This window comes from Cylas formicarius, unplaced genomic scaffold, assembly GCF_029955315.1.
Source record: "Cylas formicarius isolate icCylForm1 unplaced genomic scaffold, icCylForm1.1 PGA_scaffold_5__7_contigs__length_24384050, whole genome shotgun sequence".
NCBI lineage: Eukaryota > Metazoa > Arthropoda > Insecta > Coleoptera > Brentidae > Cylas > Cylas formicarius.
In genome coordinates this window covers 1,706,701-1,732,235 of record NW_026844341.1, presented here as the reverse complement: position 1 = coordinate 1,732,235, position 25,535 = coordinate 1,706,701, and the positions used below count along the sequence as shown (strand labels likewise).

Sequence of the window (25,535 nt, the reverse complement as noted above, 5' to 3'; positions counted from 1 at the left end):
ACCCGTGCGGTAAAATCCCGGAAATGTCCGAAGTGGCCCGGATTCGTGGGAAACGAAACTGACGTGGTAAAGTGACGCTTCCCGCATGCTAGATCGGTGGGTAATTAGGTATTTTGCAGACGGGAGTAGAAAAAATAATTAAAAAATCACATTCAACTGTACAGTATGTATGTAATCCACCGGATCTTATAAAGTGCGGCACGCTCTGGTTTTCCCAGGAAGTTAACTGCATGGGAAGAGTCTTCTGTTATGAAAAAAATTATAATTAATTCTAAAACAAGCACTCCAAAACTTGCAGAGGAAATCAGGGAAGAGTTCTCAAAAATTGATAGCCCTCAAACGATTAGAAACTTCTTGCATCGAGCAGGTTATAACGACCGCGTTGATTACGGTGAAGCATGGAGGAGGTAATGTTTTATTGTGGGGGTGCATGTCAGCTAATGGGACAGGCAATTTAGCTTTTATTGACGGAATCATGGACCAACATCGCTATTTGAACAAATAATGAATAAATAATTTGAATGAATAATTTAAATCGAAATGTTGAAAAGGTTAACCTTGAGGGGCGTTACTTATACAGGATAACGACCCTAAACACACTGCTACGCTTGTACGTCACTGGATGATCCATAATGTCCGCCAACAACTTCATACACTACCACAATCAGCGGATGTTAACCCCATAGAGCACCTGTAGGAAGAATTAGAGCGACGAGTGAAAAAACATCAAGTTACGAGTAAAGAAGACCTCAAAAATAGGATAAGAGAAGAGTGGGAAAACATATCGCCAGAAGTTAGAAGAAAGCTTGTTTTAAGTCTTCCAAAAAGACTTAATGCCATTATTTAAGCAACTGGCAATTGTACAAAATATTAGACTAAGAAACTTTTCAATTTATCTTGCTTCCAAAACTGCCTTTATTTTTTATCTTTTGAATAAAGTGTTTCAAGTGATTTTTATTTTATTTTTATTACTCTTAATGAGATTGCCAATACTTACTTGAAATAAATTTCTCATTAAATGTAAGTAATAGAAGAAACTAAAAGAAAACTGAAAAAATACGATGTGTACAGATACTTTTTTGACCAACTGTAATGGGACACAGAGGGTTATAATACAGGACATATGTTCACTACGGGTTACCGTTTCTTCAGGAGTGCCTCAGGGCAGCATCTTGGGTCCTCTTTTGTTTACTGTTCATATTTCTCAGTTTCGCATGTCTCTAAATTACCTTAATTGGCATCTTTATGCTCGCGATACCCAACTATACACAGTTCTCAATGACAGTGACATTCAACAAAGCCATGAACATATACATTCTGATTTAAATAACTTCACTAACATTTGTACTTGTCATCTACACAAATTTAATCCTACTAAATCAACTGCTGTAATTTTTGGAAACGATGTTCTAGTTCAAAATTAATGATATTTCTCGCCAATTGTATGATTACAGTAAAAGCCTGGGTTTAATCTTGGATTTTAAACTTCGTTTCCGTCAGCACTGGAAAACTTTAAAAAGCTTAAAACTAATTTATATTTATAGATACTACTTACGAGAAGAGGATAAGAGGCCGCTTTGCAACTCTATTGTGTTGTTTCAGCTGCACCACTGTTCTAATGTTTGCAGCTCTTGCCTTGACGCAGTCGATAAAAGACCAATTCCAAAACTTCGAAACTCATGTGGTTGATTTATGGAATTCAAAGAATTTCAAATTTTGTCCAGGACTGCTGGTTGGCTCAATATACATAATAGATTCAAGTAATAGTAATAGATTCAAATAAGTCACCTCGCTATCTGTTTAATAACATATCCTTTCGAGCTAACGTCCATGGGCTTAACTTGCGTAATAGGATATTGTTGACTGTACCCCAACACAGAAAGGAGAGGAGTTGCTTCACTAGTTAACTAGTTAACTAGTTAACCCTCTGGACTGGTCTGGTGTCGGTGGTGCCTACCGTGCATTTAGCTAAATTCAAATTTAGTCTTCTCCAACGTCAACAGTTAGTGTCTTGCAATATTTGATCATTTTTGTTCAACTTTTTTCTTCTCCTTTTATTGCTACCTTTTCCCTTCTCCTTTCTTCTTGGATATTTATTGTTTATTTACTTACTATATCAGGCTTATTCTTTGCTATCTGGAACAATGAGTTTTATTTTTAAATGAGGCTTTAACAGTATCTGGCTTCCATGTTTTCCTAATTTACTGACACTTATGTATATCTACTGTAATTTTTCGTGCTGATAGCAATAAATGTTTTTTTTATTTTTATATTTAAATATAAACAAATATCCAATGGATCCTGTCGATGTCGGTACCCGTGCCAAATCAAAAAATTGAGATTGCCTAAAGGGAACGGTTATGCCCGATCTCAAACGAAGCGCGCTTCAATTCAAATTAATATTCTTCGTTCTGATTGGGTCGGAGCCGTTTGAAAATGTATGCTATTGGTGAAGCCTCTATATATCTAGTAGCATAGCGAAATAATTTTTTGTTATTTCCCTATGTCCCGCAGCTATATGCTTTTCCTTGGATCAACGCTCAATAGATATAAGAATTGTGGGTTGCCTACTACATCTAGTGAAAAACATGATTTTTGTTTGCTTTCTGGATCACAACATTATTACCATTAACTTCTTTTTCTAGCAAGTTTTTAAATTTAGACGATATTTTTTCTACTCGCTGTCTCCATTTTTCAGTATTAACTAAAGTTCTCCTACGATTATTACAAATTAATCGTTTTTTTCTTATTTCCAGATGCCGAATACTTTCTGCACACGACGGCTGGTCACTACATGTACCTCGAAACGATACAAGAGGAGACGTCGGACGACCTCAAATCGGACAGTGACGTGGAATCTAGAAATTCACCTACGGGGTGGTTCGCCACCGACTCCGACTCTGGTTCCGTTATCCGCATCGAACAAACAGGTATAAACAATACCCAACTCGTCGTCCATTATTAGAAAGTAATTCCGTCCATCGCCATTTGTAGAACATTAGCGATTTAATCGGGGAGTCAATTTAGCGATTTAAACCGGTTAATGTGTATAATATGTTGCCTACGTCACTCCGCTATGATCAATTTGAACGCCCATATGTCGCATGAATTTTTTATGGTTGTATTTATACGCGACCCGTTAAACAAATGTATTCCTTTTTATCCCAAAAGAAATGTTTTTCTAGCGAACTCTGGCTATTTCGAGAAAGTAAGTTGAACGTGATTTTTTCAGACTTTGGCACCGCTGCCTAGAGCTTTCTCACTCATTTTGGTTGTGTTTTTTTTTTTCGTTTTCACATTATAATCAGCGTTATTTAATTCGAATTGACCAAAGGAAATCAATTGCAAATAAACTGTATTTGCAAAAATTGACTAAAATTACCGCAACATGTTGATACTTTGAAGGTATGGGAAGGTAAAAAAGCCTGAAAGGATTTTACTACAACTTCAACGCGTCAAGAACATGTTTCAAATTTTCTCATTGCACTATTTCATTACCTTCATGTTTGTAAACAGTACTCATATGTCATACTTTCAACTTGATTCACTATACGTTTCATAGCTCTCAAGGTAGATGGCGCTCGAGTCATATAAATTCAAATTCAAAACTTTGTTAAATTTTAAAGACAAAAGTTGTTGAACCGGAATTTAGTGTTAACTTAAAACCTTAACCTTAGTAATTCGTTTAAATCACTAATTGCGACAAAAAAAAATGGATTTGACAGGTTCTCTCTGAATAACTAAATTATATTATATAAAAAATATGATGAAGTATGTTCGTGATCATCTAATTAATACAAAATTTTTATTATTAGCTTATTAATTAGTCACAGTTAAAACAGAATCAGCCATATTTGTAACTTTTTTTATTTTTAATAACAAAATTTTTTAAAAATACTTAATTGCAAAATAATAGGAAATATTCAATAGACAAAATTATTACATTTTTTTCAAATTGTTTGCTTAGCTTATTATTAAGAAACTTTCAAGCAAAAAACCATTTTTGTACAATTAGGTTTATTAGGTTTATTTTTTGGCATTTGTTTTATTTCGTAAACAATAAGGGTTGGAGTTAATATGCAACATTCGGTTTTTTATAATAATAATATATAATATATAAATATAATATAATACTTACGTTAACATGTAGATTTGTCCTTTTTTTTAATAACCAAAAATTAAACAAAATAATATGTTAATAAAAAAGAATATTGAAAAGGCAAAAATATTAACATTTATCCAAGTTACCTATATTATATATTCAAAAACTTTGAATCAAAAACTCGTTTTTGGAAAAAATTGACACGTTTTGTTTTGGAAATAGACCTAGATTAATTTTCTTAGGTTTAGTTTATTCTGTAAACAATTTAGAAAAACATGACATATCATACTAGCAAAAAGTATGGAAAGATGTAATAGCTATAAGTATCCTAAAAAGGCATTACATCTTTCATTTTAAACGTCAGGTTTCATTTTGCCATGAATCCTTTCACTTGTGCTCATATGAGTTCCATTGGATTTAATGCACACCGATTAGTGAGTAACGACACTGCTATATATTTTACGGCATATTCCAAAAAGCGATATTTGTGTAAATTCACGTTTTCGTTTATGATGTTTCCCTCAAAACCAATATCTTTGCTAGTAAGGCCAGTGGATCATGCTTTATTGGTCATTTTTCTATGCATTTCTTCTATGATAGATTTCATTATGCATAACCATTACTGCGTCGGCCGAAAAATCTTTTAGTAGTTTTCGGAAATCGGCATTCATGTCCCTGCGATAATCTCCCTTTCGAGAAAACTCCAATATTAATAAACCCTCTTCGCTTTCATAATCTTTTTCTCTATCTATCAATATTGCTGTTTTTTTTTCTCTATTATCTGGTCAGATTTTTAGCCCTACATCAAGATATAAAATATTCTGCTTTATGCAGTACTGCTTCAAGCTTTTTCTTTGCCAACAAACACTTTTATCGTTTTCAAGTAAAAAAATAATACCGTTATGCCTTTGGCAGCCAGAACTCATATCTCTCAGTACTTTTTTACGTACTAAAGGAAGAAAATCTAAATTCTGTCTATGGCGCCTCTTTTTAAAATAGAAATAGAAAGAAAGAAAAGAAAATAAAAAAAAATCTCGAACCTTACTGATCTTACTGGACTTTTTATTTTTAAATAAATAAATAAAGGAAGTGTCACATATATTTATACTATTCCTGTGTGAGCGTCGGAGGTAATAGGAACGCTGAAGTTAGTATTTCATGCAAAGTCATCAGCATCTTTTACCACACAACTTTTATTAACTGACGACGATGTAATCGTATTTATACTAATATTGTTATTACTGTTTTCAATATAGATTAGCAGCCCATAATAAGATTTTTGATACCCCATTAGGAAGTTTTGCCCAATTCATATAGTTTTAATTATAAACGCATACGAACGACCCTTAAATTTGGTCGTAGAAATAGACTATACTATTCCACGGTGTTGCCTCCAGTCAAAATTGTTCAGTATCGACAAAAGATTTTATTCATTTGAAATCGAACCGGCGGAGGTTTTATTTTTGCTTTAATAGCGTTGTATTTTAAGTAACAAATAATTCGGCTATAAACTTGGCATCGACCTCGCCGTTTTTTAGGAACGCAAACACACACGTTCAGTGTTTTCCGTGCGGACAATACCTCTCAGAGCGAGATACCTAGGTTCAAATAGGCGTAAGTTGCTTTTAAGTGCTGACTGACGCTTAACAATCATTCGTTCTGGACGTTGCATTTCCTAACCTTTATTTATAAGCTGGCATTCTAATATACACCTAGTAATTTAACTGATCTATTGTTCGGATTGCCATACCAATCGCCTAACGAATTCAGCTTCACTGAGGCAAAAAACCTTCGAAAGAAACACTCGGATCAATCCATAAGTTTCAAACGAACTATTTTTTGTGCATCAACATCAACATAAACCATACAACGCAAATTTTACTTCCGAAATAGGTTCTTCTTCTTTTACTTCACAATTTACTAAGTTTTAGTTAGTGTAACAACAGACCTTGAATGTTTTTTATTTTCCAATTGTTGTGATTACTTGTCATTAATCCACTGTAAAAATAGAAGATTAAACGGTGTAGAATAGAACCTGACCTAACATGAGAGAGTGTTAATTTAAAATAAGTGTATTCATTATTAATAAAGTTATTTTAGTTTAATACATCCGTGTGTTCATAAATTCACAACAGGTTATGGGCCCAGAACCACGCAAGACGTTGGCTGGCGGAAGGTAGATAGTGAAAATTTGAAAAAAAAGAAAAAGTTTTTTTTTGGACACGTGTATTAAACTTGTAACGGCAAAATGAATACGTCGTCGGTGGTATTTCCACAATTAAATGCACAGAATTATAATAACTGGAGGTTTAGAGTTAAAGCATTTCTGGAGGAGAAACAGATTGAAGATACCTTGGAGAAAGAAGTATCAAATTTTGCTGAGGAAAAAGAGAAGACAGATTTTAAAATTAGGGATGCAAAGGCAAAATCAATTATAGTGCAATGTGTAAGTGACAAACACCTTGATATAATTATAGATTCAACTACAGCGAAGCATATGTTAAAAGCATTAGAAGATGTATTTCAAAGGAAAAGTGTATTTTCGAAGTTGACTTTAAAGAAGAAGTTGCTAACAATAAAATGTAAAAGGAACGAAAAATTAGAGGATCATTTTTTGAAATTTGACTCTGTAATACGAGAATTAGAAAGTATTGGGTCTAAAATCGAAGAATCGGATAAGGTGTGCCACTTACTTTTGTCTCTTAATGAGGACTATGATCCTGTAATAACGGCGATTGAAACATTAAACACAGATGTAACAATGGATTTTGTCAAATCAAGATTGTTGGACGAAGAATTAAAAAGGAAATCAAAAAATGGGAATAATAGTAGAAATGATAATGAAGTTACATTCAAAGCAAGTCAATATGTGTGTTATAAATGTGGCAAACAAGGTCACAAATTTTTTGAGTGTTTACAGAACAGGCATAGAGATAGAGGTAGATTTGCTACAAATTACAGAGGTTCACGTCGAGGTAATCGTAAGTATAGTGCGAATGCAAACACAAGTGAGCAGGCAAACGAAGTAAAAGAAAGTGATAAACAAGTTGCATTTATTGCATTAAATAGTGTGAGCTTGAATGACAACCTAAACAGTTTTATTTTGGACTCTGGAGCTACTGAATATTTACTGACAAGTGAACTGCAAGACTATATGACAGATATACAAGATTTAAAGACAGAAATAAAAATAGGTACGGTCAAGAGTGGGGAGACGTTGGTTGCAGAGAAAAAGGGAACACTGAGTGGTATTTGCCAAGGTAAAGAAATAAAATTAGAAGCTCTAATCGTTAATGGTATGTCGCATACCTTAATTTCTGTGTCAAAATTATTAACAAAAGGTTTTAAAATAATATTTGAAACTGATAAAACAGGTAGAAAACATGCAAAAATAATACAAAACAATGTTACATTTTATTGTGAAAGTTTTAATAATTTATTTTTGATTGTTATAAATTTAAAATCTGAAAATCGCTATAAAGTAATAAATGATAATGTAGGAAATATTTGGCATAAGAGACTAGGACATTTAAATCGTTATGGTCTAAAACAGTTAAGTTTACCTTATAGTGATGAAATTTGTAGTAATTGTGTTGAAGGTAAAAGTACTAGAAAAACTTTTTATCAATGTACTAGAAAAACTACTCGGATTGGTCAACTTATTCATACAGATATTGCAGGGCCAGTGGCAACTCCATCTTTAGAAGGTCATAGGTACTTTCAGGTTTTACTTGATGACCATTCACATTTTTTGGTAGTCAAATTGTTAAAATCTAAAGATGAGGCTGCTCAAAACGTTATTGATTTTATTAAGCTAATAAAAACACAACAGGGTCAAAAAACACAAAAAATTAGATGTGATAATTGTGGTGAATTTTCTTTAAATTATTTCAAACAGTATTGCAAAAATAAAGGTATTGAGATTGAGTATACGCTGCCATATAGCCCGCAACATAACGGTAAGTCTGAGCGTATGAATCGAACTTTGTTAGATAAAGTAAGAACTAAATTTGCTGAAACAAATTTACCCAAAGAGTTATGGGGAGAGGCAATCTTATGTTCAGCATACGAGTTAAATCGGTCACCCGCAAAAGCAAATGGTGGTGTTCCTCCCTCGACAAGATGGTATCAATATAACAATTTATCAAAATTAAGAGTTTTCGGAAGTAAGGTATGGTCAGTTGTTTTACCAAAAGCAAATAAATTAGAGAAACGTGCAAAATTGTGTATCATGACTGGATATGATTTAAATGGATACAGGCTTTGGGATTTTGAGAAGAATGAGATTATATATTCAAGAGATGTTACATTTGATGAAAATCAGACAAATTACAATCAGTTAATAGAAGAAGTCAAAGACAAAAAATAATAGATGAAGAAAATAACAATAAAGGGACAGAAACAGACGAAAATGAAGTAGGTAGAATAAATGAATCAGAAGATGATAATGATGGAATAGAGTCAGAAAGTTTAGATGATAAAGACAGAAATGTAACAAAAAGTGAGACATCAAGACATGGAAGAAAGATAAAGACACCAAAACATCTTAGTGAGTATGAAATTTACTCAGCATATTGTTTGCTAACAACACAGAATGATCCAAAGAATTACGATAAGGCGATAAAAACAGTTGAATGGAAGGAAGCTATAAAAAAGGAATTACACTCGCATGAAAAAATGCAAGCCTGGACTGAAGTGCAATTACCAGAAGGTAAAACACTGATACAGACAAAATGGGTATTTCGAACAAAAGAAGATGGCACAAAAAAGGCTAGAATAGTGGCTAGAGGTTTCCAAATTAAGGAGAAGCATCTTTATGAACCAGTTTACTCTCATGCAGCACGTATAGCAACAACAAGAGTTTTATTCTCCATAGCATTACAGAAAGATTGGAGAATAAAATAGTTAGATATTCCTACAGCTTTCTTAAATGGAAAATTAGAAACTGAGGTTTATGTATATCCACCTGAAGGTCTTCAAACAAAATCAACAGTTTTAAGATTAAATCGAGCTTTATATGGTCTCAGAGAGTCTCCAAAAGTTTGGAATGAAACTTTTAATAATTTTGCTGTTGAAAACAATTTTCAGAGATCAAGACATGATTGCTGCTTGTACTGTGATAAAAATAACTGGATATTATTATATGTAGATGACGTGTTAGTAGTGGGAAAGAATGAAAACATTGAAGAAACAGTATTTTTACTAAAGAAACATTTTCAAGCAAAAGATATGGGAGAAGTCAAGAATTTCTTAGGGATGACAATAAACAGAAAGGAAGATCAAGGTAAACTAGAAAGAAAGCAAACAAAATTTATTGAAAAACTATTGGAAAATTTTAACATGAAAGAATGTAGTGGAAAATCTACACCTATGGAAAAAGGATTTCAATATAATGAAAATAGGCAATTGATCGGAGGACTGATGTACTAGTCAACAACTACACGACCTGATATAACATTTTCTGTTTCATATTTAAGTAGATTTCTGGACAAGCCAACAAATGATACTTGGAACGCAGGAAAAAGAATATTACATTATTTAAATACTACTAAATTTAAAGGATTAACTTTTGTGAAAAATGAATCAAGTAATGACAGATTGGGCATCAGATAAACATGATCGGAGGAGTGTAAGTGGTTGCCTAATTTTACTTGGTAACAACTCTGTAGGCTGGTTTTCAAAGAAACAAGGATGCGTTGCTCTTTCTACCGCCGAAGCGGAGTATGTTGCAGCGGCTGCTTGTGCTCAAGACCTAATGAATCTTAAAGGGGTGTTAAATGATTTTAAGCTTAATATTCCCACACTGCTTTTTTGTGATAACAGAAGTTCAATATTAATGTCAAAAAGTAATGAGAATTCAAAAAGGGCTAAACACATAGATATAAAGAATCATTATTTAAAAGATTTAGTATTACACAAGGAAATATCTGTTGAATATGTACCAACTGAGGAAAATTTAGCAGATATGTTAACATAACCTTTAAGCAAGGATTTATTTGTAAAACTTTGAGATAAGTGTAATATTGTATAACACTGCAATTGTTTATTCTTGTAATCACGATTTTCATTTATCCAAACATTTGTAAAAGTTCAAATCGAGGAGGAGTGTTGTGATTACTTGTCATTAATCCACTGTAAAAAGAGAAGAGGAAACGGTGTAGAATAGAACCTAACCTAACATGAGAGAGTGTTAATTTAAAATAAGTGTATTCATTATTAATAAAGTTATTTTAGTTTAATACATCCGTGTGTTCATAAATTCACAACACCAATTTCTATGTCAGGTAACTTCAGAGGATCTCGTTTGATTTTAATTTTTCTCTCATCTATCTCACCCTTTGTTAACCTCTGCTCTGTGATTCATAATCATCTAGTTATGAAGTCTAATTTTATTAGAAACGTGATAATAATCAATAACCGAAAACAAGTAAAGATATCCAAACGTATTTAAAAAAACCAACTCGAAGACTATGCTCTAGTTATTAATTCCAAGAAAACAAAGATTAGAGTGAGGTGGAGAAACCATGACACGGCCACCAGTGACGCTATTAAAACTAAACAAACTAAAAAAACGAAAATAGCAACGAAGATATCTCCAGTAAAATAGAGCAAGGAAAAAGAGTTATAAAATAACATAACTCACTGCCTCGAAGTGACGGAATTACGTAAGACACAAAATGACAAGTCAATCTTTGAGTCAATATACAGTTATGGATCAGAAACCTAGGGGTTTACAAAACGAAACAATAAACGATTTGTTTGCTTCAGATTACTGGAGAAGAAGTAATAGAACTTCAACTATCGAGCAAATTGGTATGATTGAATACCATCCGAACTAAAATGCTCAGTTGGTATGGCCACGTCCAGAGAATGGAATGGAAGGGAATAAATATTGAAAGTAAAATTGGAATTGGTTTCTCCCAGAAAGAAAGAAAAAAGGAAGACCACCAAGAAGCTAGAAACATGATATACAGACAAAGATGTTAGCAAGAAACTGTTACAAGAAATGACCTGAGTGGATATCGAGAAGCGCCATAGAAAAGCTATTATATATGTATCTTTGTGAACAGCTAAAATATAGAATAAATTGATTTAAAAATCAGGTATTGCATTTCACATCTCCGTCATAATTTTTTCGATAACGAGCTCCTTTTTTTTTTAAATAGAACACCTTTTTTTTAATCCATTTTCGAATTTTTCATCAAATTGCATGCATAACGCATGTAGCAAAACTTATACCTCCATAACCATACCTCTTTATATTGGCAAATGAATAAAAAACATTCTAGTTATTAGCTAATACTTGTTTGCGATTACGGAGAGATTCTATATATTCTATATAATCCTCTATATATTACACATTAGAAAAGAACAGTTTTCCAGCTTCCCGAGTGTTTTGGCATATACAATAAAGGTGTTTGCTTTTTTAACAATGTCTGCAATAAAATTTAGAGTCATAGCCACAGCAGCTGTTTCGCACTGCCATGATTGTTTAGACTACTGAAATTGTTTTTTTTTATGTGACACCGCAAATGTTGAAAATAGTTGATTCGTTATAAGCATATGGCTTCTAGGTAGACAGCGGCTTTGCCTATGCCTACACTTCAGTAACTTTTAAAACCATCAAAAAAACAAGGGCCATTGAGTTCGTGGTCATTTCAAATCTCGTTGTCAATCAATGTTATTTCAAACTAAGTAATAACACCTTTCGACGTTCAACAATTTGGGAGTTTTCGGTTGATATCAAAACATGCCCAGATTTCATTAAATTAAAAAAAAAAGAGTATAGAAAGAGCCGTGAAAATTTCAGGTTAGCTAGACTATCTAATAGCTATATGGTTATGATGCATGCACAACCAATAACATTGTATCAAAAGGCTTAATGAGTTCATAATATGTGAGAAAAAAAAAACTCTAAGAAAGCTAAGAATAGAATAGAATAGAACTTTATTTACCGGGAACTTTTTTAAGTTAAGGTTTAGTAAATCGTAAATATCCCAGGCTATGTATTATTGTCAGGACAATGTAAAATAAATCCAGTATAACTAAGTTATCCATTAAATTCTGAGAACTTGATTGATAGAACATTTTCCAATGCATACAATATCCATACAATGAACATAAAAATAAATGAATAAAAAAATAACTATTGACCATTTTTGTCCAAGGTACATTATAGCCAGTCAAAATAATATAATATAAAACAATTAAGTAGAAACACATACATATGTGAATACAGAAATATTAAAATAAATAATAGCACAACAAAAAAAGAAAAACGTGGCTACCGCTTAATTATTTTTGTCGAAAACAAAATTGCTTTCAAGGTATTCCTGAACTGATTCGAAGCAATAAGCAAGCAGATGTTCTTTCATTGATCATTTATTTTTTTTTGTTAAAGAGGATTTTAACAGATATCGGCAGTCTAATGTACAGTGTCTAATTCAAAGAATTAGCAACAAACTTTGACATCCTATGCAGCGGGATAGTGATTAAATCTTTCCTAAAATTATAAGAGTGATTGAATGATTTTTACTCTTGAATGGTAAGTGTATATTTTTAAGATGCATTTCAAATTAGGCGAAATAAACGAAAATGCAAGGCAAAGGCATAATCCTGTGGCTCAAAAAAATATATTGCTAGAGAATTTGTTACATGCGTCATCTACTTGAATCCTCTGCAACACCTTAACTGATTTACCTTTCTACAGTTTGGCATTGCTTGAAATTATCAATCAATCTTCTGTTTGCTAAGGCACAATTTGTTCTGAGTAGTCTTATAGTACCGTCTGCATATGCAACACAGGAGCCTGGAAGTAAAAACGTCATTTATAAGGTTTTTTTTTTCGATGTATAGAACTTTAAGTTGCAATAAAACAAAGATGGATTATTCGATTGACATTAATTTTATTTATCCGAAAGATAATCTTGTGGCATTACATTTTAAATATGATTTCTGGCATATGACTGCCACGGCTGGCGCGGATATAGTCCAATCTGGACGTCCGATTTTCGATGACTTTTTCCAACATTTGTGGCCGTATATCGGCAATAACACGGCGAATGTTGTCTTCCAAATGGTCAAACGTTTGTGGCTTATCCGTATAGACCAATGACTTTACATAGCCCCACAGAAAGTAGTCTAGCGGTGTTAAATCACAAGATCTTGGAGGCCAATTCATAGGTCCAAAACGTGAAATTAGGTGGTCACCGAACGTGTCTTTTAATAAATCCATTTTGGCACGGGCTGTGTGACATGTTGCGCCGTCTTGTTGAAACCACATCTCCTGGACATCATGGTTATTCAATTCAGGAATGAAAAAGTTAGTAATCGTAGCTCTATACCGATCACCATTGACTGTAACGTTCTGGCCATCATCGTTTTTGCAGAAGTACGGACCAATGAGTCCAGTTCTTCTGGATGTAACGGTGTTTCGACATACACTTGAGGATTAGCTTCGCTCCAAATGCGGCAGTTTTGTTTGTTGACGTAGCCATTCAACCAGAAGTGCGCTTCATCGTTAAACAAAATTCGCTTATGAAAATCGGGAACAACGGCAATCTCGTTTTGGGACCATTCGACGAATCTACGCCTTACTTTGCTGACTGTTGTAACATACTGGTTTCGATCTTCGGGATATTATTGAAACAGTTTGAAAAAAATAGAATAAATCACAATCATGGAATAAAGCCTGTAACAACATTCATAATATATGAATTATAAGAGATTAATATAATAAAGGTCACATTCTTCCTCAACACTTCGATGAACTACCCACCAAGAAAACACTTTTTTTTTCTTCTGGCTAATATTTCTTTCTTTATCATGTTTTTTCTAATTCAAATATCTCAAGCCAATCGAAAATCTCTTGTTTTGGGCAAGGCGAAATGGTTTTTTTTCTTCTATACGGCCGTCGTGAATGATACCTATCGATCTTCTTCAATCACTTAATCGGAAGATGATTCAAATGTCAATTAAACTGTCTTTTTAGAAATTAGAACTATTAGTCTTCTTCTTTTTCCTCATCGTACCCTTGGGCCAGCTTTTAATTCTATTGAAGTCTGACAAGCACTAGCAATATGAGCACATGAGTTTCATTAATACACATAATCAGTTTAAAAAAAATTTTTTTTTCGCCAACAAGAAAAAACTCATATCTTTCAAGATTTTTCATTTTCCGAATTATATATTTTGTATCGTGGCCTTCCCGGACTTTTTTTGGCACGTTTCATTTGATTGCATATCTTTCGTGTAATAACTTAAATACAGTTTCCTATATTTGATTTTTTAATGCGAGAGAGTAGCGAAATGCAAAATTTGCTTTGACAGGAATCTTTAAATAGGGTGGAATGTAATTATAATTCTAATTTTAAATGCTAAGGCACAGGTAGGTCAACTGTCTCTCCACCTACCTGTCACCCTCGGGACCCTTGACAATCATCTTAATGGCAATAGCCTATGGAACACCATTGAGCTTACAATTCGATAACGATTTATAATTTTAAAAACAGAGCATAATTCCAATCATTTCAAGCATTTACTTTTTCGCTCATTGATAAAGATGAGTTATTGCAATATATATAATTATATAATTTTATGGATTAAGTTTCTACCCATGCCTATGAACGTTTTTATTACTGCGCATCGGTTAGAAACAGACATTAAATGCCTACAAATTATATATCATTAATTAATTAAAACCTTTCCATAAATTCTTTTTTATAGTTTTAAAAGTTATTTTAATGAGTGTCCGTTTTGAATGTGATTTTGATATTGGCTTCACCGTTGTTAAGACTTACTTGATTTCCTTTGGATACAATGTTATGGTGCGGAAACAAATAAGCCCACGCCCATAAAGTAGCGAATTCGGGGTCGGAAATCAGCGCGTTTTGCATTTTGCAGAAGATTTAGACTGCGACTCGGACCGGGAACTGGCCTGTCCGGCCAAACGACGCAAACAGGATCTGTATCTTAGTCTACCAGTCGACGACGACGAAACTTCGCTGAGTAGATCGAGCAGTTTGCTGCAGTTCGAAACGCTGGAGAAACAATGCCAGGAGAATTCGTCGTCGCCCAGTATATTTTCGCAGTTTTCGTTCGACTCGCTGGAAATCACCGTCAGCCAGAGGAAGGAATTTTCTCGCGACGATTTCAGTCCCGATTACGACGCGGAGTTTTTTAAAAGCATCCGAATCGATGTTCCGAGGTAAGGAGTTTATAAGAAGTACGAGTACGACATATTTTACAGGGCGATGGTAGGTTCGACGTTGACAGGTACTTAGATTTTCGACGCTTCTCAAATAAAGTAAAATATTTTGGTCCGTGCAACGTTGCCGTTTTCAACAATGCATTTTTGCAAGAAATGTTCGTAAACTTAAAGGTTGATGAAAAGTAAAATATAAAAATGCAAGATAGTGGAAGTTCGTAATTTATATGGGATTATAGGTGATGCGTTACTAGGTGACAAAATAAAATTAAAAACAAAAATAATGGTCATAAATAAATCGCAAAGCTCATTTGCCATTCTTAAACCTTCACTAAGATTTTTCAAATTAAATATGCTTGTTGAAGCCTCTTCTTCAATGGGCCGTGAATTTAATATTTCCTCCTAATCGTTTCCAAATAAATCTTCATCTTGCGATTCAAGTAATTCCTAAATGTCACTTGCACAGATTCTTCGTCATTGTCCGCAGTCAGAGCAGGTCCCAGTTTTTTGCAGCATGACTTCAATGTATGTGGCTTCAGTTCTTCCAATGATTCTTTTATGTTTAGTTTGATTTTGAAGATTCGTCTAATTAAACATGGTCCGATGCTCCCATGAACGATTGTGAGTTCAGGCTGCGCATGACGTCACTCGTTGTGTAGTACCCAGGCGTTTAAACGAAGAATTGCGGTGTATTTAAATTCGATTTTGAGGATTGTATGAATATGATGGATAGAAAATCTTTGAAAAATAAATTTATTGATGTTTTAAGACTACATTTTATTATTTGTGCAGAATATGTGAGCTTTGGTCGTTAATTTATAATATATTTAGATAGGTAGAGGTAAATATTAACAATTGTTTTATAATATGATAAATAAATAAATTAATAATAATAATAATAATAATAATAAATGCTCTTTTTGTTGAAATATATAATTCACTGTGTTTAGCATAATCAACAAAGGAAGTGTTAAAACTGTAAAATCCGAGCTAATTTAATCTTATTGTAGTTAATAACAAAAATTGATATAAATAGATACAAAAAACAAAAAAAAAATGAAATGAGCAAATAAACACAGAAGAATGAAGAACACATATTACATATATATTGTAAATATTACAATATAAAAAAAGACAAACAATTGTAATTGGCCGGCTGATTATTACTCATTAAAGGCAGATATTTTGGTGAAAAACCTCTAAGTGTAAGTTGAGATCTCTAAGAGTATCCCGCTGACTTTCGCCTAACACTTACAAACAATTCAAGCATGTTTCGAAGTACAATTAATGGCTTACTTATTCCTATACTTATAATATGGGTCCTCTATCTTAAAGTTAATGTATGTTAATTAATTATTAATATTATTAAGAAAAAAAAGATGTTACTTAAGAGAAACACAAAAATCTAAAGGAAGTATCCAAAAACCCAGATGTTTGTCGACCCTAAAAGTTTGAACCGTTTAATTTTACAAAATACTTAAGACTAAAGCACAGAACAATCAAAAATAAGATAAAATTTTAGTCAATTGCCTTTTTCTTGTTTTGGTTTCACTCATTTATTTACTAAGATCTTTCATTCTAAAGAACACCCTAGGTGTGAAAGGCGTTTTGCCTTCTCGGGACATAGCATTGTACCTTTGCCACTAATTTCAACAAATACTATGTTTAGCTTTTCAATACTGCTTGTAAATGTTGGAGAAGCTTTGGAAAAACCACCTTCGCTTAAATGGTCAATCCCTGAAAATGACCTTCCAATGAAGGATCTTTTAATTTATGACATATAAAACCCGCCAGGTTTTCCAATCTACCATAAGCTAACTCATTTGCCTCCTCACCAGCCATTCAATGGCAGATTGAATGCGGGTCTCAATTTGAATTCCAATAAGCCCCTTGTAGAAATATATTCTACTGATATAATTTTCCATAAAAATGACAAATGAAAATGCTGACACAGCTGTTTATTATTCTATTCAACGGGTTAAGCTAATCGCCCACTGCGCATCTTCCTATATATTGTATATGTGACTTGGAGCTTAAAGGCTTAAAAGCCGTCTAAATTCTGTTTTTTTTTTTTTAAATAAGTTTAAGTTTAAATAAGTTAACTCTATCTTTTGCTGCCTTAAAGACAGGAGCAGACTTTTCGCTTTTAGAAATGAATGTTTTGTTTGGCAATCTCTTCCAAAACGGTGCGGTTGGGTTTGCAGTAAATACTTGCTCAGGTTTGTATCCTGCATCAGCTACTATGTTTGCAAATTCATCTGGATATCTTTCTGCTGCAGCAATGTCTGCAGATGCTGCTCCTCCAACAATTTTAATGTTATGCAATGATTGTTTCACTTTAAATTTATTGAACCAGCCTTTCGATACTTGAAATCTTCCATCTGTACAGACGCTTCGCCTTCTCCGGGACCATTAGGCCACTCAAGGGTCCCTTTTTGGTTGCGATCTTCGATCCATAATGACAAAGTCGCTTCCATTTTTTCTATTGCGCGATATGGATGCAAATGACTCTCCAAGGCGAAAACGATCGAGCATTTCTATTTTCACTTTAAGCGGCAACATAGATTGTTCTCATGTAGAAACTCGTTTCTCTTTTTTTTTAGTTGACATTACAAATTAGAAAAAGAGCGCTAGAGGCGTGTTACTCGATCACAATTTTTATAACGAATGCGAAAGACGAAACAATAAAACACGCAAAGCGGCTTTTACCGTAGAACGGAACAGCAACATTTAAAAATGTTTTATTCATTGGCTAATAAGGTTGCTTTCATTCTATTTGTTTACATTCTCAAAAACACCGATCGCAGCGAAATCCTTGTGCAATACGTCGCCGTCACGTCGTTCTGAGAGCTAAATGGAATGACATCACAAACGCATAATAAAGATGTTATTTAAAACATTTTGATTGAACTTAACTAGTCAACTAGGAAGTGGTCAATTGACCAGCGTTAAAGCTCAAGTATTTTATAAAAAAGAAGAATCCACAAGGTTATTTACGACTTTATAAAGAAAAGCAACTTCAAAATAGTTTCTTCGAGTTTCAAGCGAATGGAAAAATTTTAAGTTTTTTTCGTACGAGTAAAGGTGTCGATCTCTGTTGTATCTAAGTTTCAGTTGTTAAAAAGTTTTTTTGGGTGTATGTATTCTGATGATATATTTACTATAAATAGGATACCAAACTTTCGATGAGTACCTTAATATAGAGCTTATCATGCTATTATAGATGATACTTACTGACTGATGCTTGTTAAACCCTTTGGTAGTTCTCAAAATGAAGCTCAGATTTCTCAAAATTTTTTGGCAATACTTTCGATACAAACCTCAAAATTTAACTGAGAGTCAGGTACAATTTCTGAGTCTTTTACTTGCTTCACTCTTTTCAGCTGTTTATTATGAAGTATTAAGTTAATATCAAGATTTCTCTGGAGCTCCAATGATCTAAATGTGAACGAATCTCTTTTATTACTCGAAAAAAAAGCACTAATAGAAACCGGAAAACAAAGGCCAACATCGAAAACAAAAATATGAGAGTGAATGGCTCAGATAAGTTCTCAGGGAAAACCCGAAGTAACATTTGCACAATATTTTTTACCATTGACAACAACTAACTGGGTTCTTTCTGTAATATAGCTTGGCAATAGGTGGAAGACGAGTTGTATGATGAACTTTATCAAAACCTTAAAACCACGTCTTAAAACCAATATGCATGGAAACATCGATGTAATGGATGAACGGTGCCAAGTTTGTAGGAACTGACCGTTTTTTGTGAAAACCACGTTGATTTGGATCTATGTCATTTTTTACCAGAAAAAACAGCTGTGAATAAATTTCAGCCTGAAAAACCTTGGCAAAGTGACATATGAGAGAAATAGGACGATAATTGGCGGCGCCTGTAGATTCACTAGACTTTAAAATAGGGACTATCTGAGCCACTTTACAGCTTTTTAGAAAAGTCCCTTGACCTAGACATTTATTAAACAGGATGTTAAGAGGTTTCGACAAAAGTGGGCAGTTTTTGCGGCCCTGGGCCCATTTTAGGTTCCAAGTTGAGCAATATTTTTCCAATAGAATTTTTAGAAATTTCATATACAACGTAGGAACTGATGAAACGTAGGACGGAGTATCCCTCGATTGAAACACACTACTAAAATAGTTTGATTATTATTATTATTATAAATAAATTAAATTCACTATCGATATTGAATAGGGTAACTCTATTAATTTTTTAGATTTAACTATTACGAAAACGGAAAACAAATTAGATTTTTCCATTTACCATAAACCTTCACCTATGGACACAATTATACATAACAGCTCAAATCACCCTTAAACACACAAAATGCCTGCATTTCATTTTTTTATAGACAGACTTCTTAATACTTTCAACAGAAAATTACAACAAAGAACTTAATATCATTAAACAAATTGTACTGAACAATCCGTCCATTATCGATAAAATTATAAATAAAAAACAAACCCAGACATCATTATACTTTTAAAAAAATAAAAAATAAAATAAAAAAAAGTATACTTTTAAAAAATTTAAAAAAACCTAATACAGAACACGAACAATTTAAAACAATTACATACACATGAGAACCCATTGAAAAAGTTTCAAAAAATTTGTCAAAATGTGGTTTAAAAATAGCTTTCAGAACTAACAACACAATAGGAAATTTTTTAAAAAATAACAAAACCAAGTGTCCAAAATCTCAAAAATCAGGTGTCTATAGGTTGAAATGTGGATCTTGTCCTAAAATGTATATTGAACCAACAGGTAGATCATTAAAGAAACGCATTAACGAACATAAAAGAGCGTTTAAAAACAATAGTCTAGATTCTAATTATGCTACGCACTTAAACACAGAAAAACACATTTTTGATCACAATTTTGATATTTTACATACAGCCACAAAAAGTAGAAAATTAAATTTATTGGAAGCCATAGAGATTAACAAAATGAGACATTCAAATGTATTGCTTAACGATCAATTAGATTATTAAACTTACATTCTCACAACATTAATTAAGGTTTTATTGTCATTTTTCGGTATATATAGTAGCAGGTAGTTTGTAAATATTACATTTGATAAAGGCACGGTGTTGTCGAAACAATTGTCATGTGAATATATATATATATATATATATATATATATATATATATATATATATACATCCCGCTATTTTCCGAGCGTCCTTTCATGGATCCGTCTCTGAGCGTCCAGTATGGTTTTCTTCAAGATCCCTACTTTAACAAGTGAATATTTTGAAGTTTTATAAACGAGATGGCGTTGAGTTTCCTTAGGACAGATTTTACGAAGATCATTTTTGTGAAGTTTTATGATACTTATATGTCGGCGTCCTTTTATAGAGGTACCTTGCTAGCGTCCAATATACACGGGAAAACTTTTACATTTCAGCATCCTAGCGTCCGTATGTATATTTTTCATTTATTGGGCAGATTTCTGAGCGTCCGAGCAACGTTGCCCGATTGATTGTGTATTAAAGTACATATAAATAGATATGGTCTTTAGAACACGCTTCTCCTTTTTAACATGACGGTGCACAGTCGAGCGGGTATAAGGCGATTCATGTTTTCGCTATATTTTGAAAAATGTTTTGTTGCTAACTGTTTTATTTTTTATTTTATTATTTTTTTTTTGTAGATTTGGTAGTTTTTAAAGCCCTTTGCTAAACTTAATTTCTTTGTGTAGATGTTTTCTTTAACACGTCGCCCGATTTTGGAAAGTAATTCTTGAATTTTTTGATTCTTGAATATGTTTGCCAGAAATATTGCACATGTATTTACGTTAGCCAGGCGCTGCTTGGACATAAACCTAACCAATAATAATAATAATTGAAAGCAAATACTATTATTAATTTTTCAAAGAAACTTCCACAGGCTACTGTAATACTTTCTACAAAACTTCTGGTTTCCTCCTGCGCCGGTTTTTGCTGAGTCGAACTTGCTGACGTTTCGCCAATCTTCCTGTTGGCTTCTTCAGGGATTGAGTGAAACTGGCTCGCATTTTACTCTGTACCTGTATATATATTGTTTGAGGGGGGCGGAGCTAAATGAGGGGCATGAACACCGTCTCGGATCACTGATAAGGTAAAGACCAGAGTCGCGGTTAAGATTCTTTGGTTGTTTAGAGATTTGTTTGATTACATACAAGAATTCGCCAACAGCTGATGAATTTATTTGTCTTAGTCGTAAGGCTCTTTCGTGTTCTTTGAGCCTAGTTGATATTTTTCGTCCGGTTTCTCCAATGTATTCTTTGCCGCATATGCAACCCAGAAGTTTTGTAAAAAGTAAATACTAATATTTGAATATTATTTTTTTAAATTGTTTACTAAGTTCTTGACAGTTGACTTATTTGCAGATCAATAAATTATGGTACCAAACTAAGAAAAACTGTTAATTTAGAAATTATGTAATATAATTTGAACTGGCCAACTGAGGCAATATTACTGTGTTGTTTGTGCTTAATGTTGGTCTAAAATGGGCCGATGTTAGTTATTTGGAATAATTAGAAGTTACTATTTTAGTTTAATTAAAAAAAATTATAAAGAACACAGACAACTGCGATGAAAACGGCATTCGTTACTCGTTAAAATTAACATTTTCTTCAGAAGGCTATTTACAAATCTTCTAGATCCCTTCTGCATCTTTTGTTTATAAATAAAGCTAGCTGACGTTTCACCAATCATCCTGATGGCTTCCTCAGAGCTTAAGTGATGCTTGCTCACATTCTATTCTGAACTCACTGATATACTGTTTGAGAGAGGCGGAGCTACAAGAGTGACATGAACATTGTCTCGGATTTCCATATTGTTGAAAATCAGAGTCGCGGTTAAGATTGTTTGGTTGTTTAGAGATTTCTATTAATTTTCGGATATTTCGCTGGTAGAACAATCGATTACATTGATTAATTTTTAATTTGATCGAATGAGATTTCGGTGTCATTATTGTTTTCGGCAACTGCTTATGACTCTATTTGTCATAGTCGTATATTTTTTGTTCTGTTTCTCTGGTTAGTTTTGACATAGCTGTTTCAGATATATTGCAATTCGGGAATCTGGAATCAAACATATTCAACCAAATTGAAAAATGCTTGTCTGGAACATATTTTTCTTGTAACGGTCAAATTTATGAACAGGACCAGCTGTGAGATCTCCAGAATGGTTTGCGAAACGTCAGAAAGTTCGATTTATCAACCACCGACGCAGGTAGAATGCAGAATATTTGTAAATAGTCTTACATTATTCTGTGAAAGTTTCCTTTAAAAAAAAATCTTCAGAAATCTTTGCTAAACAAGTTTAATAAACGCCATATTAGTTTATTTGGCACGAATGGAGCGAGTGCTTAATAAATGAGTGAAAGAAGAAGTTTACAAGGTGTTGCATACTATATGCGTGTATATTGACCATCAGAATCGACAAACCAAAGCACTGGCTAATATATCACCGGAAATATCCGCAGTGGCTCGCAGCCCTACGTAACGTCTTTAAGCCACACTGTATAATGCGTATTTTAGAGCAGGAATGTAAAAGGGGGATTTTTTTAAATCAATTTGGGAAAAAAATTTAGATGATATCCAAGGAACTAAAGAGACACTTTTTATCCCGAGGCAAAACTTTATAGAGAATATGTCGAAAATCACCTAAAAAGATACTTTATTTCAGAGGTTCATTGTTAGGATTTAAGTTTAGGTACATTAAAAAAAGTAATATATGAAAATATTGTTCAGTGGCAGTGGTGATACATTATTGTACTTTACTTTTCATCACTCACATTCCTTGTTTAACTTCATTTTTATTTATATCTTAGGGCACAATGAAGAAAAATAACTATTAAAAAGAACACTTTTATCGAACAACTTTTATCAAAGTTCATTTCAAAATAATAATTTTTACTAAAATATAGAAATGTTACTTTTCACATTTATTTTGGTTTGATTAAAAGCAAAAGTCAACAACTTAAATCGTTCAATAAAATAGTTCTTATATGTTGCGCACTTTAATAGGCGACCTATTAATATTAATGAAATATTATTAGATCATAAAATCAAAATATTTTATTACCTAATTATTTAGATAAGTATTTAGCAAATGATATTTTAATTTGCAAATTCCAACAACTTCTTTTCCTATTGCATTAAACAACCATTTATGTTCAATATTTCTATAATATAAATATTTATATTCGATATTTTTAATATTTCGAACACCGTTCTAAATAGCATTTAGCAGAAATTATCGGAAGAAAGTAATAAATCTAAAAATGTGCCCAAAAATTAAAAAAGATTCAGAAGTTATTGCATAGTATTCGCATATAAAAAACCAAAACTTGTTGGTGCCATTTTGTTTAATTAAAACATTTTAATAATGTTGCTTCATGGATCTGAAGATTATATAATAGCAAAAATAGCAATTTGTGCAACTAAATAAAAAATATAATTTTTTTTAAGTGATCGAGGATGGCTCGGTTGGTAAGTCGTTAGACCTGCCAACTCGACTTGCAGTAGAAGTTCTTGGTTCGATTCCCACCTGGAGTCTTGGGTGTTGTTATTGCGTTTGTTGTCCGACTTTAACGACTGACTTCAATCTAGTCAGGCTTCTAAGTAAAGACAGACGCGAGTTCATTGAATTAAGGTAAAAAAAAATGCAACCGGCGGACAAGTAGTTGAAAAAAGAATAACTTTATGCAATGAGCGGATTTTCTCACGAAGAGAGCAAGCGAAACAAAAGAGTTTGGCGACGTGTCACAGAATGTTGTTTTAAATTCTAATATCATATAAAGCGTACGGCATTGGCAACAGGATATAAATATGATTTTTGTAAATTTTGAATTCTTTGCCACACATTTCGAAAATAAACTTTTATTAATTATTTAATTTTTTAATAGAAAAAAAAAGTCTTGTGTATTGGTGTTACGTTTACGTTAATTCCAACTTAGCCTACTTCCGAATTCGTGGTAAAAAAATAAAATTCTTTATTTCCACCGTCTCTACATGCTCGAACTACGGAGCGCCAATCGAGTTCATTCAATATGAAAAACAAAACAACTAGGCGAAGCAGAGCCGTTACCCCACAATTTCGCGCCAGTCTGCAAAAGTTAATAGTGACAGTGTTGCCACGTAACAAAGGCGCAGAGGACGCCTGGAAATCGACGAGCTGAAAGTAGAATATATCTTGTAAAATATACAGAGACTGGGTCTCGCGCCTCTACCGGGTATACAGCTGAACTAACAATATACAAGAAAAATCAGTTTACTATGATCGTAGCGTCTTTGTGAAAATTTTAATTTAGACTACTTAGATCTTGTTTATACCGTTTCTATAGCGCTGCATCCGAGCGTCCATGTATGGACGCCCGGTTGTAGACGGACGCTCGGAAAATAGCAAATTGTCAATGTACGGACGCTTGGAAGATAGTGGGATATATATATATATATATATATATATATATATATATATATATATATATATATATATATATATATATATATATATATATATATATATATATATATATATATATATATATATATATATATATATATATATATATATATATATATATATATATATATATATATATATATATATATATATATATATATATATATATATATATATATATATATATATATATATATATATATATATTCTCACGTATTGATTCACGGATGGAAAAATGTGCTGACACTATACTCCGGGATATCATCCGTTCGCTCGTTGAACTCCGACTGGAATCCTGCATCCGACTGGAATCCTGCAAATCCTGCATCCGACTGGAATCCTGCAGACGTTTCGCCAAAATCTCACTTGGCATCTTCAATGCTCGCGCTCCGAAAACACTTCGAACACTGTTCCAGTCGGATGCAGGATTTGCAGGATTCCAGTCGGAGTTCAACGAGCGAACGGATGATATCCCGGAGTATAGTGTCATCATATATATATATATATATATATATATATATATATATATATATATATATATATATATATATATATATATATATATATATATATATATATATATATATATATATATATATATATATATATATGTATATATATATATATATATGTATATATATATATATATATATATATATATATATATATATATATATATATATATATATAAATATCGTGAAAATCTGAACTTTTAATAATATTTATTTAAAAACAAATTATAATTGAGCAAAATAATTACGT

The 25,535-nt window shown here is 32.7% G+C and overlaps 1 protein-coding gene across 4 annotated transcripts in view; it reads left to right on the top strand.

Annotated features, from left to right (window-relative positions):
• The window catches only part of LOC132702599 (uncharacterized), a 165,294-nt gene that overhangs the window by 45,011 nt on the left and 94,748 nt on the right, over positions 1-25,535 (top strand). For all 4 annotated transcript variants that reach the window (XM_060671346.1, XM_060671349.1, XM_060671347.1 and 1 more), the window contains exons 2-3: positions 2,757-2,930; positions 15,005-15,308. In XM_060671346.1, coding sequence (XP_060527329.1) covers positions 2,757-2,930; positions 15,005-15,308 — 478 coding nt within the window. The remainder of the gene's footprint in view (positions 1-2,756; positions 2,931-15,004; positions 15,309-25,535) is intronic.